General features: G+C 36.7%; 2 protein-coding genes across 2 annotated transcripts; one reads left to right on the forward strand and one right to left on the reverse strand.

The window, feature by feature from the left end:
• Positions 1,749 to 5,766, forward strand: LOC18775636 (leucine-rich repeat receptor-like serine/threonine-protein kinase BAM1). Its single transcript, XM_007208359.2, has 2 exons — positions 1,749 to 4,547; positions 5,045 to 5,766. The coding sequence occupies exons 1-2, from the start codon at positions 1,967 to 1,969 to the stop codon at positions 5,515 to 5,517; spliced, it is 3,054 nt and encodes a 1,017-aa protein (XP_007208421.1). The 5' UTR covers positions 1,749 to 1,966; the 3' UTR covers positions 5,518 to 5,766.
• On the reverse strand, positions 18,663 to 22,933 carry LOC18775300 (cytochrome P450 CYP82D47). Its single transcript, XM_007207846.2, has 2 exons — positions 20,334 to 22,933; positions 18,663 to 19,386 (listed from the first exon to the last, which is right to left on the reverse strand). The coding sequence occupies exons 1-2, from the start codon at positions 21,315 to 21,317 to the stop codon at positions 18,748 to 18,750; spliced, it is 1,623 nt and encodes a 540-aa protein (XP_007207908.2). The 5' UTR covers positions 21,318 to 22,933; the 3' UTR covers positions 18,663 to 18,747.

Here is a 22,952-nt window from a genome sequence, read left to right on the forward strand (position 1 = left end):
TTGATAATATACAAAATCAGGATTAATATATTTAATTATAAATATTTTTTTTAATACAAGCGATAATCTAAATTACAATAAAATGTTAAATATTTATACTGATAATGGATTACTTGATGTTTCATCTAAAATTTTTGAAAAAAAAAATTATAATATTAATACTTTCAATTTTGAAATCGTAAGTAGTTGTATAATCTATATACTAGTTTATTGAGGAATTAGGAAATTGGGTATGTAAAAATAGACAAACCAACTACGTTAGGTCAGAATAGAGTAAAGGCAAATAAACCAAGGGGGAAAAAAAAAGGAATCATGGGCCCTTTTTGTTGTGTCTGTAAACCTTGTTCAACAACCAGAGATATATAATATAAAGGTACCCTAAACAAAAGTATTTGATATGCATTACCTACAATTAGGGCTCATATAAGGACATTTTTCATATTTAATTTAAATATCTATTTTTATGTAACTTTTTTTATTCAAGCGATAATTATGAAGAGGGCGATTCAAATTCGGGTGCAGAGTTGAGAGCACATATACTATAGCCAACCTAAACTATTTTGTCTAGTAAAACAATTATTATGTGTTTTATACGAAATCCATTTTAGTGCTTAATTGAATATTATATATTTTGTTTAAATGTATAATAATGTATTTGATGGATCATTGTATGATATTGTATTTGATCGATTATTATATAATAAATTCTTTAAATTATTGTTTTGAAGTGGATACATTATCCATTTTTAATTCTTAACTGTGTATATTTTGTTTTTGTTTTTTATAAAAACAATGAGAAAGAAAAATGAGAGAAATTAAAAATACCAGCTGGCAAGCCACAGAACTACTACGAGACAAAAAACAAAATGCGCATATCAAGTTGTTACGTTTGTCATCAAAGAGAAAAAAAAAAAAGAAGAAGAAAGAAATCAATCTTACGTTAGAAGGATAGCAAATTGGATGTTGAGCAAGTTGGAAGTTAACATCATCAAAGCCAACAAAGGCAACAATGTTGTAATTCGACAACTCCAATTAAATACATGTAATGACGAATTGTACAAACATGATAAAGACTTAGGTTTTTTTTTTCTTCTTCAAATGATTAAAGGCTTAGGTTTTTTTTTTTTCTTCATATGATTAAGACTTAATTTTAACATCCATTTCCATTTTATCAATTGTGTGAGGTAGTAAGGCTATCTTTGACATTTGATCTAATAGCATTAGTCTATGTTATGTTGACAGAAGTATTGACTTTAAATCTTATGAACGAAAATAAAATAAAATTCTCTTATCATTCTTATATTGTCATCACACATTTAGGTTTCGACATCGTTCAACTTTCTCGCTTAAATTTTATTTTTTTAACTCTCAAACACCGTGTAAAATACAAAGAGATAAAACCTAAAGGGGATATAGTTGAGAGAGAAAATAAATAGAAAAAAGAAACTAAAAGTAACACATAGCATTCCCCTTATCGTATAACACATAGTACATCGAAAATTGGACACACATCCATGATACAATGCACGCCAACTATTTATCAAACTTTATAGAAATAAATAAAGAAATGGGGTATAGCTGTATATTAGTAACATCGTTGGACCAAAAGATTCAAAACCAAAAAGCACTCTGTTTTTCTCTATCTTAAAAATTCTCTTAACTTTTTAATATTTTTCCCGGTGCGAAAGAAAGAACAATAAGCGTCCAAAACATTCAATCAAATAATTCAAATTCGGGGATGCCCCTAAAATAAATAAATAAAAAGAAAACCATCGTCTCTTTTTATTTATTTTTAATTTTGAATTAAAAAAAAAGAAGACAATAAAATCACACGAAGCTCACCCGCCTCTCTACCCTCTCTCTTCTTCTTCTTACTGAAGAAGTGAACAAAGTCTCACACTCACTCAGCTACCCCTTCTTCTCTCCACCCTCCACCACCCAAAAAACCACAAACCAAAATTAAAAAATGCGGCTCCTTCTTCTCCTCCTCCTGCTTCTCCATCTCCACCACTCCCTCGCCGCACGTGAAATGTCCGATTACCGCGCCCTCCTCTCCTTCAAATCCTCCATATCCTCCGACCCAAACTCCGTTCTCTCCTCCTGGACCCCCACCACCAGCCACTGCACCTGGACCGGCGTTACGTGCGACTCCCGCCGTCACGTGACCTCCCTCGACCTCTCCAGCAGTGACCTGGTCGGCACTCTCTCCTCTGACATAGCCCACCTCCGCTTCCTCTCCAACCTCACCCTCGCCGACAACCAGTTCTCGGGTCCCATCCCGTCCGAGATCTCGGCCCTCTCTGGGCTCCGCCTCCTCAACCTCTCCAACAACATCTTCAACACCACCTTCCCTCCTCAGCTCTCCAACCTCACCCGCCTCGCCGTCCTCGACCTCTACAACAATAACTTGACCGGCGACCTCCCCGTGTCCGTCACCCACATGACCAGCCTCCGTCATTTGCACTTGGGCGGCAACTTCTTCTCGGGTCGGATTCCGCCTGAGTTCGGCCGCTTCCCGCTTCTCGAGTACTTGGCCATATCCGGGAACGAGCTTGGCGGCTCGATACCGCCCGAGATCGGAAATTTAACCAGTTTGAAAGAGCTCTATATCGGGTACTACAACATCTACGAAGGCGGCATACCGCCCGAGATCGGGAACTTGTCCCAGCTAGTCCGGCTAGACGCCGCCAACTGTAACTTGACCGGAGAGGTCCCGCGGGAACTGGGTCGGTTACAAAATGTGGACACTCTGTTTCTTCAGGTCAATGCCCTTTCTGGGTCGTTGACTGCCGAGCTGGGTTCCCTCAAGAGCTTGAAGTCGATGGACTTATCCAACAACATGTTTTCGGGCGAGATTCCGGGCTCGTTTTCGGAGCTCAAGAACTTGACCCTTTTGAATCTCTTCCGAAACAAGCTCCACGGCGCCATTCCCGAGTTCATCGGCGACTTGCCGGAGCTCCAGGTTCTGCAGCTATGGGAAAACAACTTCACTGGTAGCATTCCTCAGGGCTTGGGCAAAAATGGAAAGCTTATAACCTTGGACCTTTCGTCGAACAAGTTAACTGGGACTCTCCCTCCCGATATGTGTTTCGGAAATAATCTTCAGACTCTCATCACTCTCGGAAACTTCCTTTTCGGGCCGATTCCCGAGTCGCTCGGAAGGTGTGGCTCGCTGAGTCGGATTCGGATGGGTGAGAACTTCCTCAATGGGTCGATTCCGAAGGGTCTCTTTGGCTTGCCCAAGCTCTCTCAAGTAGAGTTGCAGGACAATCTCTTGGCCGGTTCGTTTCCCGAAACCGATACAATATCGGTGAATCTCGGCCAGATTAGTCTTTCAAACAACCGGCTTTCTGGGTCTCTGCCGCCGACCATCGGCAACTTCTCCGGCGTCCAGAAGCTCCTCCTCGATGGCAACAAGTTCTCGGGTCGAATCCCACCCGAGATTGGGAGACTACAGCAACTATCCAAGATCGATTTTAGCCACAACAAGTTTCTGGGTCCGATCGCACCCGAAATCAGCCAATGCAAGCTCCTGACGTTCGTCGATCTCAGCCGAAACGAGCTCGCTGGCGAGATTCCGAAGGAGATTACAGGCATGCGGATACTGAATTACCTCAACCTCTCGAGAAACCATCTGGTGGGTAGCATCCCTTCGTCCATATCCACAATGCAGAGCTTGACATCTGTGGACTTTTCCTATAACAATCTTTCGGGTTTGGTTCCGGGTACTGGTCAGTTCAGTTACTTCAATTACACTTCCTTTCTGGGCAATCCTGATCTCTGCGGTCCCTATTTGGTTCCGTGCAAAGATGGGGTTGCCAATGGCACCCACCAACCACATGTCAAAGGGTCCCTTACTGCTTCTCTGAAGCTATTGCTTGTTATTGGTTTGCTTTTGTGCTCCATCATATTCGCTGTTGCTGCAATCATCAAAGCCCGGTCTTTGAAGAAAGCGAGCGAGTCCCGGGCTTGGAAATTGACTGCTTTCCAGCGCTTGGACTTCACAGTTGATGATGTATTGGATTCGTTGAAGGAAGACAACATCATAGGGAAAGGAGGGGCTGGGATTGTGTACAAAGGAGCCATGCCTAATGGTGACAATGTGGCTGTGAAAAGACTACCAGCAATGAGCAGAGGGTCATCCCATGACCATGGATTCAATGCCGAGATTCAAACTCTGGGTCGAATTCGACACCGGCACATTGTTAGATTATTGGGTTTTTGTTCAAACCATGAAACAAATCTTCTGGTCTATGAGTACATGCCCAATGGTAGCTTGGGTGAAGTTCTTCATGGTAAGAAAGGGGGCCACTTGCATTGGGACACAAGGTACAAAATCGCCATTGAGGCTGCAAAGGGGCTTTGCTATCTTCACCATGACTGCTCACCGTTGATCGTCCACAGAGACGTGAAGTCGAATAACATCCTTCTTGACTCCAATTTTGAAGCTCATGTTGCTGATTTTGGGCTTGCCAAGTTCCTGCAGGATTCAGGCACGTCCGAGTGCATGTCTGCAATTGCTGGTTCTTATGGATATATTGCTCCAGGTATTATGATTCATTCAATCCTTGAATTTTTGGGTACTTTTACTACTGTAGAAAATGTACTAACTCCCTCATTTTAGTCTTAATTTAGAACTTCTTTTGACCCTATAATACCATATATATATATATATATATATGTTTTACATTGAGTGAGGCCCTGCATTTATTTCTGCAGAAGCCTTCTTTGTCATTTGGTGAAATTTGACTTTGGGCTTCTAATTGTTGGATGTATGCTCTTGATTAAACATTTAAACTGTTGAAAATTTTGATATGGTGGTTGGCAGGATACCTTGAATTGAAAGTACATGAATTTAATGATTTTTGACTGTTACCCATCAATCGACCGAGACTTTTTAATTTTGAAAATATTACCCCTACAAAACAAATCATAAGTAATTGAAACTTGAACTTGAGTCTGGGTTGACTAGTTCAAATTCGTACAAGGGTTTTGGTTTGATGGTTTCTGGTTGTAATAATATGATTGTTTCTTTTGTGTGCAGAGTATGCTTACACATTGAAGGTGGATGAGAAGAGTGACGTTTATAGTTTCGGAGTAGTTCTGTTAGAACTTGTTAGCGGCAGGAAACCAGTTGGTGAATTTGGAGATGGGGTAGACATAGTCCAATGGGTTCGAAAAATGACAGACTCAAACAAGGAAGGAGTCTTGAAAATCCTTGACCCCAGGCTCCCTTCAGTCCCTCTCCATGAGGTTATGCACGTGTTTTACGTTGCAATGCTGTGCGTGGAAGAACAAGCTGTGGAGCGTCCAACAATGCGGGAAGTGGTTCAAATTCTAACAGAGCTACCAAAGGCGCCCGGCTCAAAACAGGGAGGAGGAGACTCGGCAATAACAGAGTCCTTCCCTCCATCTGGCACTAGTGCATCAGAGTCTCCAACTACAACGAGTAACACAAAAGATCATCAACAGCAGGCGCCACCGCAATCACCACCGCCTGATCTTCTTAGCATATGAAGTCTTAGTTGTCTGGGGATATTGGAGTGTTTGTTCTAGATTCCAAGAATTGTATTAGCCTTTTTATTATGTGTTCTTTTAATTTTCTTTGGGGTGGGGTTGGTTTGTTCTAACTTTAAGTTTGAAGTTTTTGGTGTACAGTAGGATTTGGGGGGGTATTTTCTTATAAGTTTGTCTTCATCTTCATGTAGTAAGTACCACTGGCTGCTGATTTCCACTTTCACCTTATGCTGCTCACTGTTTATGGCATGTGTATGCTTTACTGTTTTAAGCCTGGCAGAAGCAATCGCCTTGTAAAAAGATGGAGGGGCGAAAAAAGCACTTTTAAATCGAGTGGTTTCATTTGAGTACTTGTGAAAGGGAAGGGTGGAATCTTGAAAGGAAGTGCTTTTTAACTAGTGTTTTTATTTTTTATTACCGACGACTTGTCGTGAGAGGAGGGAAAGGTTCAAGACACAAACGGGTTTGGGTATAGAAAGATGTGTTTCTTTTTGTTATATACCTTTTAACAAATAACAGGAGAAAATATAAAAAGAAATTAAAATTTAAAAGTTCAAAAGTGAAAGTGCTTTTTTATTTGTCTAGTAATTGGTAAATAGAAATTGCGTTTGTTATAAAGAGAATGGTTTGGTTGGTTTAAGTACTAAAGTAATGAGGAAGAAAGTATTTTGGTATCAAATATTCTTATAAAATAATTTGAGATCGTACAACTTTTAGTAAGAAAAAGTTTTATTTGCTAGAGTTAGGAATAAAAAAATTATGGGATGGGACGAATGAAATGAAATGGAGATGATTGTTTTTTTATTTATTTTTTAATTGCTTTTGTTACTTAAATTTTAGGCCCGTTCTAGTGTACTAGGATTTTTGTGTAATAAGAAATAAACATAAGAAAAATAGTGGACCGCTTGTACCACTTTTAGAATTATTGGCACAAGTAATTATTTTTTTAATGTTGAAGACATCCCAAGTTTGAATCTTTCTACATAATTTTGCATGGTAGAAAAATGGGAAAAGAATAGGTGAAGTTTAATGATAGACATCTTGGCTCCCTTACCAAGTTATTACCCTCTCTCCTAATTAAACAGAGCAGAAGAAGCATATGGGTCAACATGTGTGAGAAAGACTTTTGTGAAACGGGAATAATACTATTTTGTTATTTTAAATTAATAACGTCATAACACGCGTGATAACACTTCAATGTTACACAATATTATTAGTCGAAAATAGCAAAATAGTGTTATCTCCATTACAACTAAATTTTTCTGCAACATATGCTAGTCTTGCTCCTACAAGAAATAATTAAAAGTGTATATTCTAGCTTGTACTTGACTCCAACAGGACTTTCCCAAAGGGAAATACAACAGGGTTCCAAATCCTAGTTTTAGGTGGAAATGAAATCGGCATTTTGTTGTTGTGGCCTCAATATTCAATTGCATCCCAAAAACAAGGTTTGCTTGCCATGTTTCTCTGCAATATGCATTTCATTAGAATATTTATTCATGCACCTTCTAGATTCGATTCTCCCCTTCCTCAATAACTTTTGTATATTAAAAAACACTTTGTAATTTTAAATGGATTAAATTCGCGTAATGTGATAGATGATATGTTAATTAACAGTTAATTATGATAATTGATGTCGTATATGTATAAATATGTCACATCTTAGGATCAGTTTCGCCGTAGCACGATATTGTTCGCTTTGGGCCTCCGCCATCACGGTTTTGTTTCTTGGAACTCACGAGTAACTTTCCAGTAGGTCACCCATCTTGGGATTACTCTAGCCTAAACTCGCTTAACTTCAGAGTTCTCATGACTTCGAAGCCAGTAAGCTTCTAAAATGCCTCTTGCTAGATGGAGGCGGGCATGTACATATAAGGCACATCACCCCTTCTCTGTTGGTCTATATGGGATGTTACAATCCACTCCCATTAGGGGCCCGACATCCTCGTTGGCACACTCGCACCATACGGCAGAGTGGCTCTGATACCAAATTGTCACATCCCCTAATCGACTCCGTTGTAGCATGATATTGTTCGTTTTGGGCCTCTGCCCTCACAGTTTTGTTTTTGGGAACTCACGAGCAACTTCTCAATGAGTCACCCATCCTGGGATTGCTCTAACTCAAACTCGCTTAACTTCGGAGTTTCTATGACTTCGAAGCCAATGAGCTCCCAAAAGGCTTCGTGCTAGATGGAAGCGAGCATGTACATATAAAACACATCACCACTTCTCCGTTGGTCAAAATGAGATGTTACAAAATAAAAGGCTTATTTACACTAATGTTCCCCGAAACTACAGTCCAATCTCATTTTGTCTTCCCAAACTTAAAGTGGCCCACTTACCCCGTTTGACTGTGGTTTGGTGACCCACTTTGCCTCCTGTGGTCAACTCCGTCCAAAAGTCAGTTGACTATGATGATGTGGCAAGGGTGTTTGTGCCTAACAGACCCCTCAACCCCAACTCCCCTACCCACTCTCTCCCTGTCTCCCTCTCTCTATGTCCCTCTCCCCCTCTCTCTCCCCCCGACCTCGAACCCAACCACTATAGATTCGCAGCCGACCCAACCATATACCTACCCTGACCTCAACCCAAACCCCACAAATCCACCCCTCCCCGACCCATTCTCTCCTCTTCTTCCCTTATTCTCTCTCCCCGTCTTCGTCAACCCCCTCATCCTAATAGTATAAACTCAAAAATTTGGGTAATGATTTAGATTAACTCGAATTTTAAAAGTACTGCAATTGAAGAAGTAGAGAGCCCTCACCTAGCGAAGAAGACCAGGCTATTAACTATCATGAAGCCAAACTCGAGATTTCCCAGAACTAGAAGAGACTACTCCGAGCTAATGAGGAGTTTCTTTAGGAATTAATATTGGAATTAATTTTAGAATTTTGTTCAATTTGTCTTTGGTTATTTGTTTGGTCGAGATCTGGATGTGTTTGATTTTGGGTTGGAGTTGTGGATTTTGAATGTTGGTGGAAAGCATTGGTTCGTAGTTTGAGTGGTTGACATAGGTAGCAAGAATTGAAGAAAGTATGACAATTGAAGGTGCATTTCATGGTTTTATCGGTGTGGGTGGTGGTTGTGGTGTGGTGCATGGTTGGGGTTGAACAAGGCGGAGGAGGTGGCTGGGTTTGCTTACAGGGGTGGCTCATGGGTGGGTGGGAAGTGGGGAGAGGAGAGTTTTTTTTTAGAGAGCTTTAGTGATATACCCAAAATAGAGGCTGAAATTATAAAAAAACCCTACATGAAATACACTTTAGAAACATACCCAAAAATCATTTACTACATACAAAATGAGTGTTGAATTTCTATAAATTACATGACTGCCACTAACTAACTTAAAAGAAGCCCAATACAAAAAACCCAAAAAAAACCTAAAACAAGCCCAATCCAGATTTTTATTTTTTTTATTTATAAAAAAAACGAAAACCAAGGGCATGCCCCTACGACCCTTTCTTCTCCATCGAACCTCTGCAAACCATGTCATAGAAGTACATTGTTAATACCATTTCATAGGAAAACATTGTTAATACCATTTCATACAAAAACATTGTTAATACCATTTCATACCAAAAAATATATATATTTTTAATACCATTTCTTACAAAAAGATATTGTTAATACCATTTCATACAAATAGAACATTGTTAATACCATTTCATACAAATAGAACATTGTTAATACCATTTCATACAATAAACCATTGTTAATACCATTTCATAGAAATACATTGTTAATACCATGTCATAGACGTACATTGTTAATATCATGTCATAGAAGTACATTGTTAATACAATTTCATAGAAAACATTGTTACTACCATTTCATAGAAAACATTGTTAATACCATTTCATACAAAAAAACTCAAAAAAAACCCAGTAATACATCCGATATCCTGTGCAGAAACGACCTCTAATTGTCCAAAGTTTCACCAGAAATCATCGCAAAGGCAAAAGGACGAATATACTCAAATCCTTGAATAAAAAATATATTTAATTCAACTAAGCTAAGCCTAATCCAACTCAGAAATTCAAACTACTAACCCAACCCTCCAGCACGAATATACTCAGATTCAACTCAAAAAGGGTACCTCAATTAATATGAAAACCCAATTCAATATCACAGATTTTTAACCACAGCTCAAACCAAAACACAAGATTAAATTCACAACCAAACTGAATCTAAAATCAATCCAAATTATAAACAACAAAAAATTAAAATCACAATTCAAAACTCAAATGAATATCAAATACAAATTACCTAAGTGGCCTAAACCGAATCGTCATCGAGACGCTATCCCCAACGCCTTCACGATGACCGCCACCTCAGTAGCCAACGCCGCCATATCCTCCGCGGCTATAACCTCCGTTACCACCACCACCACCGTCGCTTCCACGAGATTGGGCCTCATTGACGGTTAAGTTACGGCCGTCAAGGTTCTAGCCGTTTATGCCTTCGATCGCGTCCCTTATGGCCTTCTCGTGGTTGAAAGTGACGAAGCCGAAGCCCCTGGACCTCTCGATCTCACGGTCGTTGATGATCTTCGATTCGATGATCTCACCGAACAGAGAAAAGGCCTCTGCAACCCATCATTGTCGGTGGAGGAAAGAGTCGGCCTCATAGATCAGGACCCGAGTCCACTTCTTGAGTTGTAAAATGACCTTGCCTATGACTAAGATGCGAGAGATTGAGCTATGAGATTTGGAAATAGCTGCAAGATCTATGAGAAAGCAAGTGAGAGATCTAGAAAGCAATGAAAATTAGAGATGCGGCTCCGACGGGGAGGTTAGTGAAATCGGCAGCTCGTCGATTTCTCACAGACCAGCTCCTAGATTTTGAAGGAGCAATCGCCGTTTATCTTAATTGAGCCTTGGAGCTGGGTTTATTTTGGGCAAAAGGGCAAAACAATAATTCAACATTGCTGTTAAATTTAAAAAATCTACAGCTGTCGATTTTTGGGTTTATTTTGGGTGTGTTTCTATACTTTAAATAGTATAGGGTATATTTATAGTTTCATGTCTAGGAATGGGTATTTCACTAATTTTGTATTTTTTTAATGGTATTTTATTACTATTTTACTTAATTTTCTAGTTTTAATAATATTTTTATCTATGTAGAAGTGGTCTCCACTTGCCACATCACCCCTAATTGTGAATAATGATTCATGAGTACGAAATTACAAAAGCACCTATGCCATGTTATCATATTTAACATATGTTTAGACGGAGTTGATAACAAAGAATAAAGTGGATCACCAAACCACGGTCAAACAAGGTAAGTGAACCACTTTAAATTTGGGAGAACAAAATAAAATTTAATCGTAATTTTAAGGGCATTAGTGTAAATAAACCTAAATAAAATGTAAAATTATTTTTTGTTATGTCATTTGATTTGATGTAAAATCTCTACCTTCACTCCACATATCATATGTCACTTCGAGTATGGCTATGTACGGTCATTTTAGAATTTCTCAGTTGACATGTGATCCTTCAACACTTTATTCAAAATTTTGAATAACTTTCGGTACCAACTAAAGAGAATTATTTTGAATACCTTTTGTTAGTTTGTTGATCTATATATATATAAAAAGCAAAAGATAGAAAATAATAAAATATTTAAAATATTTGAAATTATTTTTAGTTAATATAAATATTAAGAATTGAAATTATTAATTAAGTGAGAATAATATGATAAATTCATATTTTTTTATATTAAAAAAATTAAAAGAAAAATCAGATAATAGATTCTATTTTTATGAAACACAACTACTCATTATCTTTTTTAATTCTAAAATAAATTTAACAATTTAAAAAAAAAAGTCACTCACAGGTGCAGAAGCACATGCAGAGATGCTAATTTTGTATTTTTTTAAAAAAAAAACTTAAGAGAATTATTTATTTAAATAGGGATTGGTTGGTCAAATAACCTAAAATGGGTCAATCATGTAACTTTCAAACAAAAAAAAGATATTATTAAACAATGGTTTTGTTTTATATCTCGAGTAATTTTCCAACAAAATTAATCTCAATTCTGATATTCGAATCATTTCACATAATCTAAAGCCGAAATTGTGATGAATTTGAGTGATTGATTGTGCTCTTTGCTTTTCTTTCTGAGGAAGGTGACAAAAAAGCTCACGTTTTATTTGGCGCACTTCGTTGTATTATCTGTTCTTTTCCTCATCTCATAGTCTCTCATAACGTACAAATCAAACTAAAGATGCCACCTCGGTATTGTTCTTGATTTGACAATCCAACTCAATAAACACATTTTTTTTTCCTTTTTCTTTTCTAAAAATTTACTGACGAACCCCAGTAATTAAGATTTGATTGATTTTGCATGCGGCGTGCTTTCTCACTGGCATGTCCAATCTTTACCAGAGTTTGAACCTCGAGTAAAATAAATAAATTTACCTTTCAAATGCAACTATTTCTTTTTACCTGGGAAGAATTTATCCACTAATATCCGCAAATATTGCAAGTATGATTCATCGGTTCAGATGCAAATCAATCAGTCTACAGTAGGCTTATTGAAACTCAAACTAATTTAACCAATCAAATTAGACTTCACTTTCAACTCTTTTTTCTTTTGATTACGAAGAAATAATGCATTGATTATGAATAATTGTATATGGTTTTGAGATGTCTATGATATTAATGAAGACGTACGATGTCTCAAGAAATTATTATAGTCAAGATCATAGATCACGTCTCTCTATCATAGGCATAAATCACGTACGGTGGTGGTGGTGAGTGCAAATCTTTTGCATGTATAAATTAAAAGTATGTATAGTTAGATGGAAGGATTGAAAATTAATTCTCATATAGATTAAGGAAAAGAAAAGAAAAAAAGACAATAGTTTCAAACCTGATAATATATATATATATATATATATAATATTTAATTCATTTGACTTTGGATCTAGTTTTCAGTTTAGAATATACTGTGGTACTTCTTTTTTGACTGGGATGTAATTATATATTAGAACTTTAATGCATGGATCATGGATCATGGTCATGGATGTGTACCGTCTTGTCTAAGTATTTAGCTTAGTGAACAATCAGATAGAGACATCTTTAATTTTCTAGACTTTTCCACACATCTGTTGGGGATCTGATCTTAATCATAGGGTTTAGGGTTTAACCCGTTGATACGTAATTGATTTATAATTAATTGGTAGGTTAAAAGCTGAAAGACCTAAATGATCAAACCTAATCCACTTTCACCTGCCCACACTCGCATCATATAAATATATGTACTCAGAATCTCAGTGCCCAAAATAATTGAACAAAACACACTAAAAAAAAAAAGGGTTTGGTGTCAACTGTCAAGCTCAACTCAAGCATATATATATATAATACAAATGGACTGGTCGTTCGGAATGCCTAACTAAGAAAATTACAGCCTCCTGTTGCTGTTGACGATAATTTTGAGGATTTATTTGTAAAAATATCAGAAAAATTATATTCAGAAAACACCGAATATAGAGGACAACAAGCTTGTGGAGATCAATTAATGGGTTTCCAGCTACCATTTAATCGTGTGGGATTTTCAAACGTACGTGTAGTGTAGGCAAAAAATATATGCAGAAGAACAGGTAGAGTTAAAGTTGAGGGGGAGAGGAGAGACAGTTTGGCCCCAAACTGACAAACAACTTTGCAGAAAAATCTATTGAGCATGGGACTCCACCTAAGGCCTACCTTTTCTTTAATATGTCTAGGCAAATCAATCTGTCTCCTTGTTGTAAAAAAACCCAGAACTACAAAATATCCTTTATTTAGTCTTAGATTCTCATATTCGAATCTGCTTCTTCCACTATATATTTGTCTTTTGCTAGCTTTTTGCAATGCTAAGACAAATTGAGTAATTAAATGCAACGCAAATGGAATTAGTTAATTTGTCTCTGTCTGTCTCCCATTTTCCTTGTTTTCTCAAGCATGATTTCATGGACCCTCATCTCTCCTCACAATTACTTCCATTTGAAAAAAAGAGAGAGAAAAGAATTTAACAATTAGCTTTACATCAAATTTTTTGAGTTGTCTTGGTGATGCGTTTTAATCATCATGAATTTCTGTTGATTGAGTGTGCATGGCACGGCCCCATTTAATTAAGAGAATTTTCTGTGCTCCCTGCAGTGCCACAATCGCATTAACTAGATGAAGATCAATTAATTAAGATTCATAATTAGTTGACTTAAAGGTTGGTTTGTGTTAGTGGAGGGGATATTAGTGGTTGACTGCATGCAAACACGACAACAATAAATTTAAAAAATTTCTGCTTTTAACAACAATTTCTATGAGTGGATGGATAGGAAATACAGTTTTCAAAGACAGGGCTGATCTGATCTGGGCGGAGGATTTGGTATGAGCAATAAAAGCAGTAATTGAATTGAGAAGGAGGGAACTGCAAGTCCACGATGTAGGTAAGATAGTTCAATTCCTTCATCTATGGTGTCTATCTCTAATTTATTAATGTTGCCCGCTCAATCTGCTTCTTTGACTTCATTCAATGTCATCTATATGGTCCTCAGCTCTGAGGTGAATTCTTGCTGTTACAATTGTCAACTTGACAGATCTCTCAATCCTCAAGATAAATTCCTAAAACGACATTTGGTGCTCTACTGCGCAAGTCACAGTTTAAAATTACTCAAAGTAAATTTGACGCACAAGGAGTTTGTACTCCGAGTGATTAAGAATATTTATTTATTATTTTTTTTGGTGTGCAATATTAATGAAGTGATTTTTACACAAAAAAAAAAGAGTATTTACTCTTATACTTGAGACTTATTTCACAATGACCTAATGAATTCTTAAAAATTCACAGAATTTAATTAAAGTTAATTGTTAAATAAATAGAACTAGATGGTAATTTCAACCCTCTTTTGATTGTGTACTGAACTCATTTGAATTTTGAGCTGTCGACCTAGTTTTCCGTGGTTTGTAAGAACACAGTACTTGCCACAGTGCCACTGCATAAAACGTTGAGATGTGTTTAAGTTTCCATATATATGCTCAGCTTTACGTTTCTTCTTCTTCTTCTTCTTCTAAAACAAGCAAAGGAGTCATGTAACACATGTTTCATACATTTTTCTCTCTAATTATGTGATGAGATAGATAAAAAGAAAAAAATATGAAACATGTTAATCACTTGGAAGTTTTACTCGTAGAGGTAGCAATCATAATCAAGAGGTTTGCAATTCTAAGTGTCCATGTCATATTTTTTTCCTGAATTTTTTTTAAAAAAAAAAAAAAGAAAAGAAAAAAGCATTGCTTCATTGTGTGTTCATCTCAAATATTGATAACGGCTAATCTTAAAGCATGTACAGTTTAAAAGTGTATAAATCTATTGAAATTATTATTCATCCTTAATCTTCTTTTTTTGTTGATAAATATCATCCTTAATCTTAAAAAAATTATTTAAAGTACTAAAAACATACTTGACATAGAAATCTTAGAGGCATTAATTATTTTTCGTGATCTTCTTGTTGTCCTCTTACAAGAAGAAAAATGATCTTGTTGTCAAACGAAATAAATAAATAAATAGAGCATTAGGTTTTAGACCAGTCAAACAAGAATTTGTGATTGCATTGAAATCACGTGTAACCAATGATAGGATATCAGAACCCAGTTTACTATTTAACCTAGCATCAATGCAAATGATGGAGACACGAGGGTTGATGGATGTCGTAAAAAGCAAAAGGGTCCAGACGTCAGTCCTGCACTCCATCTCCATAACATTTGAAAAATCCAATCTACGCAGCAGAAAACAAAGCTGTAAAAGGCACTGCAAATTTTCTGGCCTTTAGGTTTGTTTTATTTTTACCATAAAGTTGCTGTTAAATTATTCTAGCAGAAAGTCTACATGCGATATTATATTAACAGTGGCGATGACGACGATTTTATCCAATGACAATAATGTTCTTCACTTCATTGAACGAGATTTAACTTTTAAGTTTTAATAACAAGCATTTTATTTCGGGTTTTTATCACAAAATGTCATAGGTTTACGAAAGTATGAGCTATTTAGCGTTTATCGTTTTACGATTTAGAATCAAATTATTTGAGAACGGGCGTGGGCTTGAACTTGATTGATACACAGTGCATGTTAGAATGTTGTGATTAGCTAGTAAAAGAGAATTGTCAAAAAAATACGCAACTTGATAGATGTTTTCCAAGGATATGCCGACATATATAAGGTTTGGTAGGGTCACAAAACTGAGAATTGAGAAAAGGGTTGTTCCTGCTTTAATAATGCAATTGCCTCACGGGCCCTTATTCTTCATAATTGTTCAACCAATCTTTGGATATATATGTACCGCTGGTTTTGCCCTATCAGTCGGGGGGGTCAAAAATTCAAGATTTCAAGTACATGCATGATGCATGGTAATGGCATCCTATTTCATTATGTTCTTTATGCAATCCACCAACCAACAAAACAAGAACATCGCACTTTCCACTAACGTTCCTTTGTCTTCTTTGATCAATTTTGCTTGAAAGGGCATGGATTTGTATCCCATTAAACTTTAGTGGTGGTTAGTCTTCCATATTACTTGATTATCCGAAAAGTTTAATTTTGCTCACCACCTTTAACCACGACGCGTGATTATCATTTAACTCATCCATTTCACGTGTTATACGTATTAATTATGGTTAAGTTTCTGTTGTAAATACAATCTCATATGTTAATCATGGTTAAGCATGTTGAATGACTTATAAAGTACTTTAATTAAGAAGAAGTAGTTGGTTCAGTGTTGAAAAATGAAGTCCAAAATTTGGATCCTCATGAAAATCAGAAAATCTGGCATTGACCAGCAGCAGTAATTGGGACCGGCCCTGCCCAACAGCCAGGCCTGGGTCTATTGGCCTATAATATTTTTATTGTGTTTTTTTTTTTGGGTAGTTCAAATGGGTTTAATATCTATCATATCATGTTAAAAGTCGGGTCCGCACTGATTGCACCATGTCTATGCTTTGCTTTTTTCTTTTTTAAATGAAAAAGAAAAAAAAAAGGTTTCGTTTAATTTTATTCAAGCATCTCTGTCTCTCTCTGTATTTTGAAATCAGTGTTTGATTGTTCATCTGAGTGTATTGTTTTATAATATTCAAGTCCAAGATCAGACCCATAGCAGAAAAACCAGGCCAGCCCTATCGGATCTGGGCTCCCTTCAACATGACCCAGTTCAGCTTTTTTGTGGGCCTCATCTACTAATATGAAAAAACTGGACCTATGTAGATGGGCTTTCATCTTTTTAATGAGCCAAGTTCTAAACAAAACAAAAGAACAAGGAACTAGGGGTGGGCACTCAAACCGGCGAACCGGAAATTCGAGCCGAATCAAACCGAAAAAAATCGAGTTGACTAAAAAGTCAAAAATCGAACCGGACAGGTTTGGACCGGTTTTGAATCCGATTCCATGTCTTCAAAAATCGAACCGGGCCAAACCGAACCGGTAAAACTAAAAAAATATATAATTTCAATATATATTTATATTTAATGCTATATTTTTAATTTCACTAAAAAAAACTTAATATTTATCCAAGTTCGATGTCAAAATATCTCTCTTTTCTCACTTTAATATTTATTTTTTATATGAAATTGAATAATTTGTTAATTTTCAAGTAAAAAAATAATATTTCAGTTGAGAATTGTATTAAAAAATAATTTTTATAATCCGGTTTAAAACCAAACCAGAATCGGAACCGGACCGAAACTGGTTCAAACCGAACCGGATAGTTTTTGAAATTTTTTTTATTAAAACTAAACTGAACCAAACCGGATGAATAGTATCGGATCGGTTCTAAGTTGAGGCAAAAATCGGTCCAAACCGAACCGTGCCCACCCCTACAAGGAACCAATGGTCAGTGGGTTTTTTTTCAAGAAAAGTTAAGTTAGGAAGAGGAAGGGGTCATTCACACACACGTATATCATAGGAACTTGAATTTAAAAAGCACACCAAAAGATTGTCCCAATCCAACTACCAGTCCATTGGTGTGAGTTTTAATGTACTACTCATTGTTTGGTTTTAAGCAGTGGTTACTTCGAGAAATAAATAAATAAAATAAATATAGAACTCACACATCAATATTTATTAATTGACATGTTATGATTATATCAGCTACTGCATAAGTACGTTGGTAAGTTTAATATGGTTATTTTTGTGTGTCTAAATAGCATTACTAAATAGTCAATTTTGTGTGTCTAAATAGCATTAATGATAATGAAGAAATATCGAAGCAAGGAATAACCAATATTCTTGAGGAAATTACAAAATTACAAGATGAGCCCGTCCATCCCGGGCATCCCCACCAGACCACTGCCCCGGTGAACGCCCCGACCTCCGAGCCGCATACTGGCGACGACTCGGTTGATTTTGATTCATTATTTGATTAGTGTATTTATTTTATTTGTAATACATCTATTTTATTTTATAACAAAATTTTATTCTAATTTATTTTTATTGCAATTTCATTGTTTAATCAATAAAAAAAAACCAGTTTTATTTAAAATAAAATATAAAAAATATATAAAATATAAAAAAAAATTGTACTATTATGTTTGCGCGACGGTAAATATTTCGTCGCGCAAACCCACATGTAACAAAAAAAATTATAAAAATCAACTTTTTTATTACTTCTAATTCTTGCGCGACGAATGCATACGTCTCGCAAACATGTTTTGCGCGACGAACTGTTTCGTCGCGCATCTTCTCTGGTGCGACGACAGAGATTTTCGTCGCGCAAATATATGAGCGACGAAGGCTTTCTCATTGCGCGAATGGTTCTGCGGCGAACATCTACGTCTCCTGAACACGTTTTGCGCGACGAATTTGTTTTCGTTGCGCAATTCTAGTCGTTGCGCAAATATATGTGCGACGAATAATTGATCATCGCGTAAATTTTATGCGACGAACAGTTGTTTCGTCTCCATACCGTTGGTGCAACGATGGTTTACCCGTCGCACAGTTTTGCGCGACGAATTGTTATACCTCGTCGCGCAAAGGCTTTCTTCACGATCTTCGCGCGACGGAAAATGCGCGACGAATTGTTTGTCGCGCTGAAGTTAGTGCGACAAAATGAGCCTTTGCGCGACGTTTTTTTGTTCGTCGCACAAAGAGTAAACTGTAGTAGTGAATAGCATTAATGATAATGAAGAAATATCGAAGCAAGGAATAACCAATATTCTTGAGTAAATTACAAAGCCAACCTACAATATATTTCCCCTATCATCTCTAATCGACACATTCATAAAGATGAGCACGAAGGCGTGGGGTGAGAAGAACCTCAACTGGGGTGGCCTTCATGTTGGTTATTCCAAGCGTTTCACCCATATCAATTGGTTCATCTGAACCTGATGGAGTTGCAATTTCAAACCCATGTAACAAATGAGCCAGCGTAAGTTGTACAACTTGAAGAGCCAGAGAAATTCCGGGGCATATTCTCCTACCACTTCCAAATGGCATGAACTCAAAATTCTGGCCTCGAACATCAAAATCCTTGTGAGTTGTAAGAAATCTTTCTGGTTGGAATTGGTCAGGGTCGACCCAAACATTTGGATCTCGCTGAATCTTGGAAAGATTGACTAGAAGGCGCGTCCCGGCCTTTACATGATTGCTCGCCACGGTACAATCTTCCATGCATTCATGTGGAACAGAAAGTGGTGCAGCTGGATATAGTCGCATGGTCTCTTTGACAATGGCTTGGAGATAAACTAGGTTTTGTACATCTGTTTCCTTCACTTGCCTTTCCCGACCAACATGCATGTCTAATTCATGTTGAGCCTTCCATAAGGCTTCACGGTTGTTCAATAGTAAAGAAAGAGCCCATGTTAATGTCACTGTTGTGGTGTCTGTTCCTCCTAAAATAAGAGCCTGCAAATTAAGCACATGACAATGACATTAATTAAACAATATTAACCCCAGCACATATCCAATAATCTGTAAATTACATATCCAATAATGTACCTATGAAAAAGATAAATATAAATAGGGATTTTTGTAGAAATGTCACTTGAACTTATACATCAATTTCAATTTGTCACCTTAAAGAAAAATTTAAGCAACATGTCACCTTAAGTTTTCAAAATCCATGATTTGTCACCTGACTTTAATATAATCCAATTTTCCATCCATTTTAAAGGGGCGTTTTAGTCTTTCCAATATGTAAACCCTCTTTTTTATATAATTTAAATATAAAGCTATGTAAACCCTTTTGCTTGGAAAGACTAAAATACCCTTCAAAATGGATGAAAAATTGGATGATGTTAAAGTCATGTGACAAATCATAAATTTTGAAAACTTAGGTGACATTTCACTTAATTTTTTTTTTAAGGTGACAAATTGAAACTGAAGTATAAGTTCATGTGACATTTATACAAATATCCCATATAAATATATACATATAAATATATAGATATATTATTTAAATAAAATATAGGTATATTATCAGGAAAAGATGGAACAAAATTTCAAAAAGGCAATAAGGAAAACTGCCTTTTTCGGCCAACACATTGTTGACTGTATTGATGAATTTTAATAATAAAACGGATAATTAATTGTAGACAAAATTTTTAGACCGAATCACCACAATAAATTTGAAATATAAATATGGGTATTTTTGCAATAAAAAAACTATAATAAATCAAAAATTGAGATTAATAAGGTCATTTGATGAGTTGGATCCTAGTCATGGATACTTATAAAAATTGGGTATTATTTATAGGAACAAAAAGTGAAGAATTGTAGGTAAGGTAAGTTGAATTTGAAAGGTGTAAGCCAAATTTACTAAAATAAATAAATAAATGAAACCCCGTATATACCAGACAAGTAGCTTTGTTGATTGTATCAGCAGATGTACTAGTAGAAGCTGGAATGTCCTTTGCATTTATCTCATCGAAAACAGAAAGCATCATGTCCATGAAGTCATGCTCAGCCTTTGCATTCCCACAATGACTTCTTTTTTGCTTATGCTCTTCCAACCATCCTTGAAGGGCAACGTCAAGATCTTTAGACGTCTTCTTCATGGCCTTCTCAAACCCACCCAAATCTAGCCACCTAAGAAACGGAAGTGCATCCGAGATCACAAACTCACCCCCCAATTTGAAAAAATCCCTCAACCCCTTTCGACACCTCTCGTTCTCTTCCTCCTCTTGCTTTGTTTTTGCCCCAAGAAATCGTTTCCCCACAACCATCCTGAACATGACGTTCAAAGTCACGTCTCCAAACCACCTATTCATCTCCACCAACACTTTCTCTGACCTACCTTTGTTTTCCTCCCACAAATCATATATATGTTTTGTACAAGTTTGAATCTCATATTCACGCACGCGCTTGAGCAACTCCAACCGATGGTTTGAGAGGAGCTCCACGGTTGCTATCTTGCGCATCTGCCGCCAATAAGGGCCGTAGGGACTAAAACCAAACATGGCATAGTCATAGCCCATGATCTCTGCAGCCAAAAATTTAGGGCGGGTGGCAAAGTTTTTGTCATTGGTGGTGAAGAACTCTTTGGCTATTTCCCAGTTGCTTACAACAAGAGCTCGGTGCACGCCTAGCTTGATTGTGAAGATTGGTCCGTACTTGTCAGCCATGTTGCCCAAGCTTATGTGGGGAGGCCGTGGCCCTCCTATATAGGGAAGGTGTCCGATTATGGGCCATGCGCCGGGTGCTTCCGGAGGTGCTCTCTTCTTGGCTATGTTAGTTTGGTAATATTTAGATATGCATAGGAGAGAGAAGAGAAATAGTAGAAAAGCAAAGATGATAGATGGAGAAGAAGATGTGATATATGAAAGAGAGAACTCCATGGCTGGCAGTTTCTTGATGGCAGAGTCAAAAGAGATATGGGAATAGTAACCTTGCACAACTGTATGTTATTTATATGGAAAATGCTAGGGGGAGAGAGAGAGAAGAGAAAGAAATAGTGCCGTGCCCCGCACCCGATCGTATTCGTATTATTGGAATATCTTTTTGAGGGGTACATTATTGATCATCTATGATTAAACCATAACTATTAATTATCACCAAGTTTCTAATAATTTGATGTTATACAATTATAACGTGAAAGCATCAAGAGTTTAAAGTTTTGCACAAAGATACACAAGATCTCTTGGGCAGAGCAGAGCGGCAATGGAAACAAATATTTATTCTTGGAGGGACCGAACAAAAGGATAATGGAAGTTTTGATCCACTGTCTGCCTTTGCTAATAAATGGATTTGGTAACTAATTATGGAAGTTTTGGTACATCGTTTGACTTTGCCAATACATTAGGTAAACTTTTTTTTTTTTTTTTAAATATTTTTTTCGTAGGAAAAAGGGGAGGTGGTGTTGGAGTTTGAAAGCAAATGCAATGCTTTTTGTCCCACTTTTTCATATCCGTCTATTGAAATTCAAGCATTGAAAATATGCAAAATTCTATCTTTAAGGCATTACTAACATGTAAGACTCTAGTTATATAAGGGAGCTGATTTTTTCACTTATCTTTTGTCTACTTACACTTCCTTGTTTTTATTTATTTTTTATACTGATGTTTTATATATATATATATGTTATTATGTTATTTTATTTAAACAGTTTTGATTTGTTACTACATTAATTTTAGTGATCATTTAACATAATTATTTACTGGTTTTTCCTAACATGTAGGAGTTTATGGAGAAAGAAGAAAGATAGCAGCAAAAAAAAAAAAAAAAAAACCCTTCCGATTGCTTTCATGATCAATCTCTATCGTATGATAAGTTGAGGACAACATTAGTATTCCTTGCTCTTTTCAAATGGCAGTTTGGTTTGGTGTGTAATCATTTCTTCATAATATTCACTATAAAAGATGTCATTTCTGTAGTGGATTAGTAGGATTTTTTTTTTTTAAGTGCAAGCAAACACAAGGGCAGGTAAAAGGCCGGTGATTAGTATGATTTTATATTGTAAACTCATACGTTTTCTACTATATTCACGGGTACATTTTCAATCCTAATTGAGAATTTGGCTTTCCCCCTTTGAACTTATTTTTTCTTAACTAAAGTCCAATGACTAGAATTCAACTAAACAACGAAAGATTTTACACACAAATGGAAATTTACATAATCAAATAACTATATGCAATTGCATGAACGTTGGAGCTCCGTGCATGCCCAGCTTGACTGTGAAGATTGGCCTGTACTTCTCAGCCATGTTACCCAAGCTTTTGCGGGGAGGTCGCGGCCCTCCTAAATAAGGAAGGTGTCCGATTAGGGGCCATGCACCGGGTGCTTCCGGCGGCCCATGCACCGGGTGCTTCCGGCGGCCCTCGCTTCTTGGCGGTGTAATTGTGGTAATATTTAGATATGCATAGGAGGGAGAAGAAAAATAGTAGAAAGGCGAAGATTATAGATGGAGAAGATGCGAGATATGAAGGAGAACTCCGTGGATGGCATTTTGTTGATGGCAGAGTCAAATGAGATAT

Source organism: Prunus persica, chromosome G6 (genome assembly GCF_000346465.2).
Source record: "Prunus persica cultivar Lovell chromosome G6, Prunus_persica_NCBIv2, whole genome shotgun sequence".
NCBI classification, from domain to species: domain Eukaryota; kingdom Viridiplantae; phylum Streptophyta; class Magnoliopsida; order Rosales; family Rosaceae; genus Prunus; species Prunus persica.